At 34.6% G+C, this 16563-nt stretch overlaps 1 protein-coding gene across 2 annotated transcripts in view; it reads left to right on the forward strand.

Moving 5' to 3' along the window:
- Positions 1-16250, forward strand: part of LOC145671060 (uncharacterized) — a 40818-nt gene extending 24568 nt beyond the window's left edge. Inside the window, exons 8-9 of one of the 2 annotated variants that reach the window (XM_081739751.1) lie at positions 10499-10607; positions 16018-16250. In XM_081739751.1, the coding sequence (XP_081595877.1) occupies positions 10499-10607; positions 16018-16055 (147 nt within the window). In that variant the 3' untranslated portion in view covers positions 16056-16250. Of the gene's footprint in view, positions 1-9055; positions 9096-10498; positions 10608-16017 lie in introns of those variants that run through there. The other variant, XM_081739752.1, reaches the window with a different exon arrangement.
- The last annotated feature ends 313 nt before the right edge of the window (positions 16251-16563 follow it).

Here is a 16563-nt window from a genome sequence, read left to right on the forward strand (position 1 = left end):
AAATGTTTAAAAAATAGAAGATATTTGGTTTTGAGATTCGTGTATTACTTTCCTTGTGTAAAAATTTATCATCCTTAAATTTTTCAAGAAAATTGCCGAAGAAAATTTTAATTCAACAAGGTTAAAACTTAAGAATAAGAAGAAATTACAATCGTTATTAATTCCCTAATGTTTGTAATTCCGTAAATAAATTACTGCTAGAATGCTTAACAAGCTAGCAGGATACATATTAAATAATAATAATGATAATAAAAGTTCAGAATTCATCTTATAAGGTACATTCGCGAAGGGTTCCCTCGGAATTCGTGTAAAATTGATTCAAATGCAAAGTTCTCCACGGCCCAATATGTATTGTACTAATTATAGCACCCATACCGGTAATTTGCATAGTATGGGTCTTCATATATACACGACTATAATACTCAGACACAAAATTGCTTTTAGTTTCTTTAGATGAAACTGGATATGAATGTGGGTATATGCAAAACAAATTAGATCAAGTACTACTTCTCTGACACATTTACCCACCCTGGCCGTCATCTTGGATCCGCCATATTGAATTAAACTTTCGGGTTCTCAGATGGGAATAGGTGCAAGTGATACATCAAACTTAGGTACAATTTTCTCGTAAATTCACTGGTGTAATGAGTTTTACCGTATCTTGTACCGTTTGGAAGTATTGCATGTAAATGTCAGGCACTTCACGAATACTGAACGAAATACAGAGTTGTGCAGTGCCCCGTGTGTATATGTAATTTTTACGTTATTTGTCGATGACGAAATATTCTCTAAACGTACATACATGCAGACACACAGACGTCAATACGGAAACTGTAAGTCTTCACCCAAATTTGGTTGTATCTGAATTTACATTAAGCATTTTGACCGTAATACAATACTCAGGGTTCCCACTCGTCCTTGAAATCCCGGAAAACCTGGAAATGTCCTTGAATTGATTTTGTCCTGGAAACATCCTGGAAATGCCCTTGAAAATGCAGTTTGGTCCTTGAAATTTGCAGAAATACTGAATGTCAGATTTTTCCATTCCTAGCTAAAGATTTGTGTGAAGTTGGAATGAAAATGGCACATATAATCATCCAGAAATCTGTTCTTGGACATTGTCTTGTGCTGCTAAACTATCACAATTCACTCCATCAAAGTGCAACATGGTGAATGCATCAAATGTGGACTTTGGATTTGCAGCTTCACAAAGTTTCCGTAGTGCGTGCGTAAGAGAGGAGCGTTACTGAAAGAGAGAAAGCTCTAGGTTAGAGTTGAATGCGAGACATTCCTCTGCAAATTGCTGTTGTATGTCATACAGAAGAGTCGACTGAAGTATAGGCTTGCGAGAGACCTTACGTGCCTAGACCCAGATAGTGTGTCATCAATAAAGTTTCGTGGTGTCCTTCAGTTACAGTTGGAGAAGAAATGGGCTACACCCAAAGAATGTGATCAGCTGTTTGTTTTGTATGGAAAATTTACTGAGCAGTTTAAAGATGCATGTTGGGTATAAGTTGGACCCTGAGAGGTTGGATTGTTTTTGTACAAAACTGTTGGATGGCTCGGAAGAATTTAAAGATTTGTTGTTAGTCATAAAGAAGCTTCTGGTTTTATCTCATGAACAGGCTGCTGTCGAACGAGTCTACAGCATAAATAAAGGTCTACTTGTTGAAAATATGAAGGAAAATCATTGGTCGGTGTGAGATTGGTGTATGATAACATTTCCCATAAAGACTCTACTTCAATCAACATCACGAAAGAAATGCTGCATCATGCCTTCCATGCAAAGCAGCGCTATATGGCAGAGCTGGAGAAAGAGAAAGTCAAGTGCAGAGTAAGAGGAAAGATAAATGAAAATGTATAGCAGCTGCAGAGAAAGAAAAGAAAATTGATGGAAACAAGTGAAGCTTTAAAGACTGAAGCATACCAGCTTACACTTGAAGCAGAGCAGAAGTCTTGCTTTACTTTATTGACAAAGTCAAGTGTTATCTGTAGAGCAGCTTCAAAAGAGATTATGTCTATAGATGAGGAAATCACACGACTCCATACTCAGTTGAAAATCAAATAATTACGTTTATCCCCTAATTATATTTATCACACTGTCACGCAATGAAGATGTGTACGAAAAATAGATTTTTGTTTGTAAATTCGGTGCACAATTAAAATGGCATGTAGAAAGAATGAAAATACATGTGCTGGATGTGGGTGGATCGGGTGGCTACCATATAAAAGGAGCTGGGAGGGAAAAAAAAACTCCGCTCTGTGTATTTAATTATTGTGTATTAATGCTGTAATTGCATAATATTCACTGTATAAGCTACTATACTTTTCATTTCACTGTTGTGAATTTTGAGCCTACAGTAGCAATCCTGTTATACCTTCCTGTGTCGAAGTCCTGGAAAATTCATGATTTGTCCTGGAAACGTCCTGAAAATGTGCTGGATTTTTTTTGAGGAAAGAGTGGGAACCCTGATAATATACTTATGTTATAGTATAACTTGGAAGTAATAACAATCACTCACAGAAATGTAATAATATTATGACACCAATGTTGTAAAGAGTTTGTTTATCCTACAGTATTTTTCTAGTTAGAAATTGTTTTGATTTGTCAACATCAAAAACGTAAGCGTAACTGATAATATTCTGCAATGTCTATTCGCGAAGTGCCTGGCGGGATTTAACATGCAATACCTTCCAAACGGTACAGGCTACGGTAAAATTCACTGCACTAGTGAATTTCAGAGAAAATTGTATATGGATTTGATGTTTCACTTGTACCTATTCCCATTGAAAAACCGAAAGTTGAATCCACTATGGCGGCCGAGGTGGATAACATATGCCAGAGAAGCAATACTTGATCCAATTTGCTTTGCATATACTCACACTCATGTCCAGTTAAATGTAAAGAAACTAAAAGCAATTTTGTGTCTGGGTATTATAGTCGTGTATGATTGAATTCCAGATATATGAAGGTCCATAAATATGCAAATTACCAGTATGGGCTGCTAAAATTAGTACAATGCACATTGGGCCGAGGAGAACTTTACGTTTGAATCAATTGTACACGAATCCCGATGGGGCACTTTGCGAATGTACCTTGTTAGTATCCAAATAGTAATCCTAAACGTGTGGAATGAAGTGTGGTTATCAATCACTTAACAACTTAGTCTTCGGCATCAAGTTAAGGTTTAGGTCAATATTCATTCAGCAGTGGGTGCAATCAAATAGTTTTTATTCAGAACCTAGTGTAGTGGTAAAAGTTAAGGTTTGCATGTCTAGCCTGCGGGTGAATTCTTGTGTATATGACCGTGCTCGTGGGTTTTCTCGGGGTTCTCCCGTTTCCTCCCACTTTCTTCATTCCACCATTTCACTCATCTCTCATCATCACCGTCTCCTTTAGCCTAACCGGCATAACCGTGGGACGTAAAGCTTAAAGATTTCATTTCATTTTCTTGTGTATATGTACAGTATGCATCAACATTTTTGAATATATATCGCAAATTTTTGAATAAAAATTCATCTTATCAATTATGTGCAAATTCTCATTCCTTATCATTAATTAACCTAAAACACATCTGTTGCAATAATTTTACAACGGTGTTGCCAGGGACCGCCTTTCTGTCTAAAAACATCTATTTTACGGACTTGCATTAAATGGCCTTTTTATATGGCAACAGTGCATCAACTTTGTCACACTTCCGCATCAAAGGACAAATGTTGATGCATACTGTACATATACACAAGAATTCACCCGTAGGAAATCAGTTTTCTGCAACTGAATGTTGATTTTTTTCATTTTGCACATTTTTTATTTTACACTTACGGTAATTTCTTTCGTTACTACTAGAGATGCAAGGGCTCGGAAAAAAACCGGCTTTTTTGAAAAAAAAAACTCGGTTTTTTCTGTTTCGCTTTTTTGCTTGGGAAATTTTGGGCTTTTTTGAAAATTCTGCTTTAAATTGATAAACCAGATTTTGTTTCGCTTCTCTACAACACAAAAAGTCATTTAATTAGTGGTTGATGCCGATAATAATATAAAACCTCGAAAATAAACCATGAATTTCGAAAAGATATTTCAAACAGTTTTACTTCTCAACATATTTACATTATGAATTCCAAAGGATTAACCAATGTATATAATAAGATTTTTTTTAACCTCCTACATACAAAAGTAAGCAGGGTTGGCAAGAGCCATGGTTGTTTTTGAAAATGCCAAAAACCCGGTTTTTGGGGGGAGTTTAAACCAGGTTTTTTGGGGTTTATATATTTTGTTTTATGTATTTATATTACATATTGACAGAAATAAGTTTGTTTCGCCTTGGTGTTATTATGCAACAACGGGGTTATGCTGGAAGACGTCACATAAGCTTAAAGAAGTCCGGTCAGTAAATTTCTTAAATTGAGAAACTCCCGCCGTAGCCATCGGGAAAATCCCGTCATTACTCTAAATGTAAAACAATAACGGAAAAAATCCTGTTATTGCTTTGCATGTAAAATTTAAAGGTCAACGTATTATAATCAGTACGCTAAAACTGAGGTATTAAATTACAAATTTAGTGCGTACATATCATTGAAAATACAATCCAAGCTAATGTTGGAAGCTACGTAGGCAATCGATAAATTTTGTCAATTTATATCAGTATATTTAAGCAACCTTGGCTTCTTTGTAAAACAACAGGCATTCAGGCATGCAGAAATATACAATTTAGTTTCGTTTCGTATGCTCAGGCTTAACATCCTTACGTAATACCGAGGTTATCAAGGAGAAGACTTTCGCTTAAAGTGACATCCGAACCGCTACTTTGTTTACGCATGAAAGAAGGGTTGTGGTTCGACCGAGAATTGAACATGGGACACCTTGATTAAAAGGTGAAAAGGAAATAAAACTAATGCAGATGGTTTGATGTATGGAAACGTCACCATGAAGTTCACACGATTCGCATTTTTCGTACCTTTTATTTTTTTTCGATTTAAACCAGTTGTTTATTTAAAAAAAAGAAAAACAGCTGGTGTAAACCAGCCAACCCTAAAAGTAAACTTCTTTTAAAAAAATACCCAAATAAGTAGCAAAATTCTATGTAGTATTTTTACTTCAAAATATTCCATACCCTCTTTTTGGAACAAAATAAAATTAAAATAAAACATAAGAAAAATACTTAGATTTATATGATACACTTAAAGGCTGCACACCTAGAGCTTTTGGTTTTGTATATTCTTGAAATTCTACAGTTTTATTATATAAGCACCATCACGGTTTATTCAGTCCTCAAGTTTTCTGTATTTTTAACAAGAGGGATTGAACATGAAGGGTGTGAGATAACAACATGGTAACCCATAATTTTACTATTTTAAGAAATTAGAAATTTTCTGCTGCACAATCCATTTTGAAAGTCGGAAAGCTGATTTTTCACATAAGTCTATACATGAGGGATTAAACGAAGCGGTATGCGTTGCTGCCTATCTGATGCTGCGTAACTCAGCAATGGAAAATTTGTTAGTTACCATGTTCTTGGCTTACACCCTTCATATCATTATGGAACTCTCCCCACCCCACCAACACACACACAAAAAAAAAGGACTACGGAATATATTTAAGTTAAGATAAATACAACTGCACAACAAACATGATTGACTGGAGCTTTTGCGCTTCTATCGAGAAGTCCGGAATTCAACTCAGCATTCGACCATTCTGACAAAACTTTTCTTCACTCCATCTATGAAGTAAAAATAGTGCGTGTACTGTGAGTTGGCTGACCTCATTTCTTATTGTTTTTAAATCGTTATTATTACTAATTACCAGCAGTGACGGTTTTGCGAGGGTTAGGGGGGGCGGTCTTTCGGACTGAAACCTGTTCCCCAAAATTACGGAATGTCTAAAACAAACGAAATATCTATTAGTTATGCCTTTACTCATTAACTTTAAGCTGCCGTCAAATAAAAATTACGAATGTTTAGAAAAACTAAACATTAGTAAGAAAAAAACCCTCCCAAAATACTTTTCTTAATCCGCCACTGATTCTCAGTATAAAATGATCTTCAAGGTTGTATCCGGAAGATTATCGCTAAATATATAAACGAAACGAAATACAGTATTAGTTATGCCTGTACTCCTAAACTTCAAGCTCCTCCCAAATAAAATTAGGAGATTTTAGAAAATGAAACCATCAGAGAAACCCGTCCCAAAGTACGTTTCTAAATCCGCTACTGATTATTTGTATAAATTAGTATTCAAGGTTGTATCCGGAAAATTATTGCTAAATCGTTGCACAGCTACAGTATAACAGAAATGTGGAAGTACGGTTAGACGGATATATTGAAAAACGTACGCTTTGACGGATATATAGAAAAACGTAAGTTTAACTTCTGCGTTAGAAGCTAGAGTACTAAGCTCTTAGAAATGAAACAGACGACAAACTGAAATGATATCGAGAAAAAAAATATCGATAACTCAAAAGTTAAAATAAAGTTAAATAGCCTCTAATTGCTCTCAAATACTACATTCTTCATGTTAGCTTTAATTCGTAAAACATGTGCTCCATCCATCTTGATGGTGAATTTTAGAGCGAAATATGGCATTTAGGTCATGGAATTCTTATCTAAGTATAGAATATACTATAAGAAAGCTATTTAGATAGAAAAATCATGAAAATGAAAAAAGCCAAAATTTCCAAAATTCTCGTTTTTTTCCCAAAAAAGCCGGCTTTTTATGTGAAAAAAACCATCGATTCAAAAAAAGCCGGCTTTTTTGCATCTCTAGTTACTACACACTCGAAAATATCTACCTAGAACATGCTTACATTTGTTTCAAGTCTCAGGTCTTTATCATTCTTAGATCAAAATATATACGCAATCAAACTTTGGGTTGCGCAACTTTACGGACACACTGTATATAGAATGGTTGACGAGACCATCACAAGATTTATTGTGGCTGTACCAACGATACAAGATATGATGTAATCATACTCAAAATGCCAAAATGATTGGTGTAACTTGTGTACTTTATGGTCATTACAACCATCTTTTGTGGAAAGTCAGAGAAATGAAGACCATAATTTCAGTGTTAGCCTTGATGTAGCTATATGGAGAAATCTGCTAAACATTATTTTTGATAAAATTATTTATTATTTTTTATTGAATATTTCTTTATTGTTAGCAAACAACACAAACTAAATGAGGAAAAAATGAGAAGATTCGTTTTTTAATTTTTTATTAAAATTACTATTCAACAGTTGATCTATTTTACTGTACAGACACCAGGGGCCCCGGTGTCTCAATAGTAAAAGTGTTTACCTTGGTGCCTGGTCCTTGGTTCGATCCCAGCTCCAACCAAATGAACTTTGTGGTGGGCAAACACCGTGTGCGTGGGTTTTCTCGGGGTTCTTCCGTTTCCTCCCACTTTCTTCATTGCACCATTTCATTATCTTTTCAACATCACCACCTCCTTTAGCCTACCCGGCATAATCGTGGGACGTAACACGTAGATCTCATTTCATTTGTACAGTTAACAGACTAAATTATACTTTCATAATTTTTTTACTCTTAATTTCGTTCGATAATAGTCGTAACGATAGAAGATCTGTATAGACACACTTAACACAATCTACTATATATTTTTTTCTTATTGTAGTTTTTATTTTATATTACTATGGATTAATATTTATAGGACTAAGGGCGAAAATGTATGTTTAGTATACGCTGACTGAGAAAAAAAAAAAAAAAAAAAAGAAGGTAACTAAGCAGTTCACAAATGTGAAGAATTAAATTGATTATGTATATTCTTGTTTTGGGTGGACAGTGGAAATTGTTTTAACATTTGGTGGATGAAAATAAGTTTTATTGATTTAGGAATTTACTTTCCTGTAGTTACTACGATAATTTGGCAAAATAATAGACAATACTGTTTAAGTAATTGGTTTGAAGTCTATTATACATTAATCCGGTTTGGAGCTGTTATTAGATGGTTGAAGAATAACCGAAATGTGAGACGTTATTTCTGTAAATAGATATATCTAATCATGTTACGATAATATTAATATCTTAACTTTTTTGTTTAATAGCACTTAACACATTGACTGCCACACTAGGAAAAAAAAACGTTGAAAACAAAATAATCCTTTTTAATTTAATGTTAAAAAAAAAAAAACAATCTTACAAGAACATTAGCAAGTAAGACTTTCACAAAGCAACCTACAGGGTTTTGTTTAGGGGCCACTCGTCACGTAATATGTGTATTAGAGTATGAGTTGCATGCATACAACGTGGCTCGTAAGGTAAAAGGATGTATGATTTTTATATGCTTCATCTGGCTCCTGTTTTAGAACTAGCGTGAATTGAATACAACTCAGATGGTATTTATTGTGTTAAACTTATTCACTTTTTCTCAATTTTGTTATTGTTGACATAGCAAGTAGTTTCAATAAATGTGAAAGCAAACTACAGTAAACTCACGATTATCCGTGGAATTTGGTGGGTGGCCAGAAAAGGACACAAATAAACATAAAAATGCTTTTGAGCAATTTTTATTTTCAGTAGAGGCTCATGCATACAATTATGACTTAATGGACAGTAATTTTCTGTATTTACAAGACTGTTGTTGGTTTACTTAAGAAAGAAAGTCAATTATTTTTGCTTTTTGTGTTGAAACACTTCGTGGTAAATCCGTTGTAGATCTTAAAATATCGTAATTTATCTTTTCAAATATGAAGAAAAAAGGAAAAGATGACCGTGGACAATCCACCCACGGATAATCGATAGTTCACTGTATTTTGGATTTTGTGCATGTGCGGTCTTAATTTTTCAACGCCATTCTTTTCCTTCCTATTGCTGGATTGAGGAAATATTTATTATGACCCAGTATATATGGATCTTCCCATCGTCATTGAAATGCTTTTGAGCAGTCATCATGTGGTATCCAGTGTAATAATGTGCTGTAGTTGCACAATGTAGATTACGAAGAAATTAAATGTTCAGATGACTTCTTCTTTCCTAAGCTTCATATGTATCCAATACTCTGTGTGTATGCCGTATTTGGATTAATGTCTCTTTTATCTCACAGAGGGGCAGGAAGACTTAGTTATGCAATTCCAAAAGCAATGGTTAGTATCAAATTAAAAAAAAGAAAAAAAAAAAACTATTTTAATTTTAATAATCAGTTAATTTAGCAAGACTAAAAATCAGTGGACCAATAGTTCATCTTACCGTGCTTCATTTTAGATATTTCTCAATGCATGAGACAGTCTGCTTGGCATTTGAGCCCGTAGTTATTTTAGTTTTAATAATCAGTTAATTTAACAAGACTGAAAATTTAGTGAAGTAATAGTTCGTCTTGCCATGCTTCATTTTTAGATATTTCTCAATGCATGAGGCAGTCTGTTTGACTTTTTTGAGTACGTAGTTTGTTGGTGGATTTCAAAGAAAGGAATTTTGACTTTAGACTGTGACAGTAACTTAGGTATTGATTTTAATAAGCATTGCTATGAAAATGTACAGCGTTAACTCAATAAATAAGGAAAAAATGTACAGTATATAAAAGTATATCATCTTGGACAGAGGGAAAAATTATCGCTAGACTGATAGAGAAACCAACTCCGGTCTTCTGCTTGCAAGTTATTCGTTTACCTTTGGGCTAACAGCGATGATACAACTGAGGTTTGAGGAATAAATGACCTACACAGAAAACTGCTATTACTGCTGTTAACTCAATAGCAGATCATTTGCATAAGTTGGGATCTGTAGTTTGACTTTTCACCGATCTCATTACTATATATATATATATATTTTTTTCTATTTTCTACTCTCAGTTGAGGAATTTTTAAAATAGGTTTTAAAATCGCGTAAGAAAAACATTTGATATTATTAGCTTGATATGTAATATTGATACTATTCGTTTGCCATTTGTGCAGAACTCAAAAACGTCGTGTTATTTATTTGTTTGATTCTTCCAAGTAAGACGGCTTCATCACAAATAAAAGTTACTTTAGCTAAACAGATAGCAATTACAATTCCTAAAATGTATTTATACTATCAGTTACAAATGTTTCTTTCGTAACTTGAATGAATAAATAAACTCTAGAAACTAGCAAGATGCTTCCACTTAAAAAGTTTCCCACGCATAGAGTCTTAAATCATGCGTCTGAATTTGCCTTGCAATTCTGCACATTGAACTTCATTGCTCCATTATCTTTACGATCTTAGATGTGAGCTTGCATATGCAGGGAATAGTATAAATTGGTTTAATCCGACTGAATGACACCGCTGATTTTATCAGACGACTGGAGATATCGTGTAGATTGTAGCTTTTTTTTTTTTTTTTTTTTTCAATCATTGCAAATATTTGTAGCATAGACTGATAGTAGCAGGTAATATTTTGTTCAGTAAATAGAGAAAGATATAAACATAAGAGAAAATCAAACTAACTTTTTGTTGCTTTCATAACAATTTGGCAATAAAATACTAATAAACTCTTCATGTATTTAACACAATATTATTTTGCTTACAGTATTATAAACTAGTAGGCAGAGATTTATCAGAGGCAGAATTGAAGAAGAAAATGAACAAATGTTCCCGTCATCGGGAGAAATATAAGATCAGACCAGCGACTCCGAAAGGTAATGTATTAAATCATTTTTATTCAAAATATGAGTAGATATTGAGTTGTTATGAATGAAATATCTACTTTGACGTCTACTGGGAAATGTATCTCATCAACACGACACATGGGTGGACTAAGATCACGTGTCTAACATCATAAACTCGGTACAATTCTAGTAAACAGGTTAGGATACTTATACAGTCAGGAGGTAGTGCTTGTTGAACAGTATCGTGGGATCGCGGTGGTGGCAGAACGTTCACCTCTGGTGCGTGGGTTCCCTGGTTCGATCCCAGCTTGCATCAAGTGGGCTTTGTAGTGGACAAACACTGTGGCGTAAGTTTTCTCGAGGTTCTCTCGTTTCCTCCCAGTTTTCTTTATCCTACCATTTCATTCATTATCATCATCACCATCACCTTTAGCCTACAAGGTATAAGCGTGAAACGTAAAACTGGAAGATTTTATTTGAACAGGGTCATGGAGAACACACAGTTGCGGTAGATTTTTCTTTACGAGTTCTTGCTGAAACATTCTGCACAGCAAGCCGCAAGAAAAATTAATAATATAGTTGGGCCAGGAATGGCGCATCATTTGCCGTTGTTGTGCCAAATTTCGCTCCGGTGTCACATCATTTTAAAATGAGGCACGTCGATATCTATCAACATTGTGTTCGGATTACCTCCTCAGGAACACCGTGAAAACAAACCCTCGGGAAAGTGTTCGTGCCATTGCAACAATACCAGTGTCGTTCAGCGGTTTCGTGCAATCGGTAAAGTGAAAAATTTAAACATAGGTGCTATTGGACATTTGGTAAGTGACGCTGGCCAATAAGAATCGCTGTCTGGAAATGTGCAGTTCTCTCTGAGTGTAAAGAATAACCCGGAAAGTTTCCTGCATCGTATTGTCACTTTTGATGAAAGATATATCTGCTTCGACAATCATGAATGATCAGCAGCGTGGTTGGATCTTGATCGAAGTCCAGGTCGGTTTCCAGAACCCTACAAAATGTTGCTGGTGTGGTGATCTATGGTGGGATTAATCCAACATGTCTTTTTACGTCAAGGCGAAGGATCGTGACAGTGGTGAAGTGAATGGAATGTACAGCAAACTTGTCCGCAAGTATCCAACAATCGTCAACGGATATGGTGGCCTCATGTTGGACGAGAATGCTCGTCCATATGCCGCGGAAAGGACGCCGTTTGAAGCACTTTCACACCCACTGTATTCTTTGGTATCTGTCCCATTGATTACCACCTCTTGCGGTATTTCGATCACTTCTTTGGACGAAAGACCTTGATGATAGGGCGTTGCAACGTATGGTTGAGGACTTCGCTTCACAGAAGATTTACGTCTTGGAATCCAATCGTTGAGCGAGATGTAGAAAGTATGTGATTGCAGACAACGACTATTTTGATAAAGCAAATATTGTAATATTCATTCTTTTTCTCCTTTTGAAATGGCGCGCCTGGGGCGGATATTACATTCACACTAACCTCATACACCTTCGATATTTCTTCCTATAAATTGACTCTAAAACAATAAAATTTGACCAAAATAAACACTTTTTCTTACAGCATCTTATTCTTCGTTTTAAGTTTGAGAAGAAGGAATAACAAACATTGGACTCAGGGCAAGAGTGTGTTTTAAAATAAATTTTTAGCCTGATTTTTTATTTTCGTTGTAAAAAAAAAATAAATTTAGAATTAATTTAGTGTTTCCTCGTACGAATGTTAAATTGACTTACTTTAGGAATAAGGTAAACAGCACCATGACATGAGTAGTACACGGTCATCACTTACAGAGAATGATTTATTGTTAGCCTAATACCTCTCCACTGTGGAGTACATTTGTAGTTTCAGTCATCGATTGTTTAGCAAGAATGGATCTTTCATGGCGTCATTAAGTGGCGTTTACTATTTGTTTGTGCAAAGAGTAGTGCGGAGGCTGATGCTCCGCATTCAAAGCAAGTTAGATAACTGTCCAGCCGTGCTGTAACAGAGCTCGCTGAGTAGGCGTTATGTTTTACCCGCGACAGAGCCATGGAATCACAGGAATCAACCTCTGTCGGGTTCTTTGTTTCAATTCTTTTGCCGGGTAAAACATTCTCCATTGACTCGCACATTAATCCATTTAACAAGAGGAACTGAAAATACTGTTCTTATTTAATGTTGCCGCCGCTAACACCAGTTACCTGAACGCAGTGCTTACAAAGGTGTTTACAAAGGCTGATACAGCAATGATACATTACTTTTTTCTGTCAGTTTTTTTTAACTATATACTAGGAATGGCCAATTCCGGAATCCGGGAAGTAAAATCGGAAAAAATCCGGAATTTTTCCGAAATCCGGAAGGTGAAGTTTCTGATTCCGGAAAATTTTATCCATCCCTACTATATACACAAATGCCTTTTAAACTTTTTTTTTTGGGGGGGGGGGGGTAAACTTTGTGTTTGTGAGAATAGGTTGTAATGTGGAATTGTTGAATGTATGTTAATTTGCTGACACATTATTTTAAAAGTGGATTAACATTTATAGCTTATGTATACAATTTAGTTTGAGGATACAGTTTTTATTTTGATATAAAGAAATGTACACTCATTGAATTATTTAAACTAGCAATGACTGGCATAATTACACAAATACTTTCACCTAGGTTTTTAAAATATTTGAGCGGCTCGGGTGAACGTAATCGTAAGTGCCATTTTTCCAGAAAATGGAGTTCTTAGGTGGATTTGTTGTAATCGAACCACAGAACAATATGTAGGTAGTTTTATTTCGAAAATGTACCTCTAAATGGCAGTGGAAGCTTGTTTGCTATGTGTCATTGCATTGCATTGAAATGTATGGGAATTGTCAACTTGTACTCGAAAGTTAGAAAATGTGACATATCATTCGTTTGCACGAGCCTTATTTTAGACAAAAAATATTTATCAGTTGATCTTTTTTTTAAATAATAAAATTATTAAGAATACCTTATCTAGATCAGAGCTTTCCAATTTGGGTGTCACGTGATAACATCAAGGGTGTCGCGATCTCTTTTGTTACAAATCTAGAAAAACAAATGAAGAACTTGTGTTAAAATTTCCTCCTTTTCATTCAGCTCATGAACTGGTTATCGACATTTGATTTCTATAATTTTATGCGAATAGCGTTCAGTGATAGCTAGACATCGGACTTTTATGCACTTAAAATTCATGAAATGCGCTTGCAACTATGCTGTTAAATGTGTTAAAACGTGCACTTTATATACACTAATAATGCAATAAAAGAGAGTATTTTCAGACATGCATAAAAGTTGTGACAAAGTTTTCTAGTTGAAATATAACACCAAAAGTGTATTTTACCTTTCAGAATTTATGTTTATAACTGTTAAAACGTATATACTCCTAACTCCTTAAAACATGTACAGATTATGAGATAAACACAGTGATATAAGAACAAGATCTCTGGTTTTTCTTCACATTTTTATTTTGAAGTGCATTTACTTTACACGAAATAATACGAACCTCACTTTTCCACACGTTTCCACTGTACAAAGAAAAAAGTTTCCGTTTTTAAGGATTTACTTCTCTCGTAATTAGCCTTACAGTATGTCACAAAATGCTTCTCTTCATTTATTTGTGACATTTGTAGAGAATAGATGTTAGTGGACAGTATTTAGAGAGAGGAGCAAGTTTAATAATTATATTTTCTGGCAAGTTCAAATTTAACCTTGAAAGTATTTTCCCATGACTGCAATTGTTTTGTAGTCGAAGTTTCTGGCAATAACATCTGTCAATTTATTTTCCACAGAGCACCCGAATTTACCAAGAACTGATTGGAGCTCATGTTGAACTTCATCAACTAAAACTAAACATTTACTGAGCGGCATTCCTTGCGTCTCTTGCTTCTGAATTGGTGTCAAACGATATTACAATGTCTTTATCATTATCAGATTTCTTTTACCGTCTTGCCAATTGTAAGCGTCTTTACTCTACTAATCGGTTGCTTAATATTATTGGTCCTCCACAAACTAAGCATTCTTCCATCCTCTCATGATAAAGCCGTTCTGTTGGATAGACATGTAAATGCATTGAAAATATAAACTAAAACTGGATAAAACCGGTTATAAGCATACATCTGAAATAAAAACTTATATAAAATGATGAATATGCTCTTAAGCATTAATATATGCTTTAACTTTTGAAATATGCATTTATATGCACTATAAAACTTCAAATGCGAGCTCTATTATTGTTGTTAGAAACCCCTACCAAGTTTAACAAGGATGCATATAAGCAAACAAAATATGCATATGCATAAAAATCTGATGTCTAATGATAGCATTAAATCTCTCTCTGGTGTAAAAAAAAAATAAATGAGCCTGCATAATAAGGAATACTTCAAAATGGGTTTCACATGGTGTAGCAATGGAAGATATCCAATACCCCGGTGTTATATGTTATTTAAAAATAAAATAAAATAAAATAAACTGAATGAGTGTCATGTAAAATTATGTATAGTAGCGGGGAAAGTTTGAATAACACTGGTCTAAGTAGTGTATTTGAAGGCAATGATACATTGCAAAAACGGTAGCACAGATTATTAATAGTAAGTGTTTGCTTTGGTATGATATTTCCCTCACTAACTCCCATGGATTGGTATCATACCAATGACTTTTCGCATCAGGGGCAATTGTGCCACTGTGCGTTAATATATTGTGATCAATGTAGCAAAATGTTGCTTTCGAGGAAAAGATGTTACTGGAGCTGTTCAAATATTGAAGAAAGAGAAAATAAGGAAAAATCAAATCTCTCCTTCCGACGCCCTGTATTCTTGATACCCGAAGAGCTAAAATACGCAGGACTGGACCGAGATTGTAACCCGGGTTTCCGGTTTAACCATTTTGATGTGTTAGTCACTGCACTTTTAATCCGCTCCCTTGTGTACCATTGAATTTGCATCAAAAGAGGAATTGGTGTAATGTAAAATAAGTTATTTCCTCTGTCAATAAAACACATTATATTCTTGTCTGCAGATAAATGTTAAAATTATAGGTATATATTCATTGTTGTTTCAAGCTTTCCTTGCGAGAATATGTATAAAAGACGAGTGCGAACAGGGCGCATATAATAGTAGGACTGTTCATGCCTACAAACTGAAAGGTTTATCGTAGTTGTTCGTTTATTCCAAGATCAGTCTTAATGAGCAAATATTGAGTATGTGTTGTATGGAGTATACAGTATTTACAGAAACAAGAAAAGCAGAAATGATCTGCTGACAGAGCAACAATACTTATTACGTATTTGTTCACAATAATTATAAATACACATTTATTTTAACGTGAGTTAACTTTTTATTTGACTGGATTTCAGTTGTAATAAATAAAACAAAAGTCGTCTGTAAGTATTTCCTCTTGCTGACTAATGATTCTTCCTTTTCTGTTTTTCAGCTTTCTGGGATCCAGATTTGACATACGGAAGTGATTAAATAATGACAAATGCATGGTTGTTGTCCAGTAATAACTTGATAAATCAATGTAAAAGCAGATCTAAGTTAATGAATTTTCAAAGTATTAATTAGACAAATTATTTATTTTTCTACAGAACGAAAAACTTTTTGTATTGATTTCTAATAAAATAATTTATACATTTAACTTCGTTGAACACATATATATTTTTTTCTTTTGCTTTTGTGTAGTCGAGTAAATACCACACCCTCTTGAGATGCTCCCAATACTCGATGGAAATAGATGTTCAGTATTTGTCAACTTGATGAGACAACTGAGAAGCCTCTGAATTTAAGAAGTAGGAAACTGATGTCAAAAACTAAAAATGACATTTTGTACTGCTCACATTGATCTTGAAAACCAGGGAAATGGAAAAGAGTCCGGGAAATGTTTCGAAATATACCGAAAGTCATAGAAATGTACTATATTTCAAATGAAGAGTCAGTTTTTATAACTGCGCACAGAAGATATGAAGACCACCTCAAAGCA

This window comes from Thermobia domestica, chromosome 15 (assembly GCF_964235325.1).
Source record: "Thermobia domestica chromosome 15, izTheDome1.hap1.1, whole genome shotgun sequence".
NCBI classification, from domain to species: domain Eukaryota; kingdom Metazoa; phylum Arthropoda; class Insecta; order Zygentoma; family Lepismatidae; genus Thermobia; species Thermobia domestica.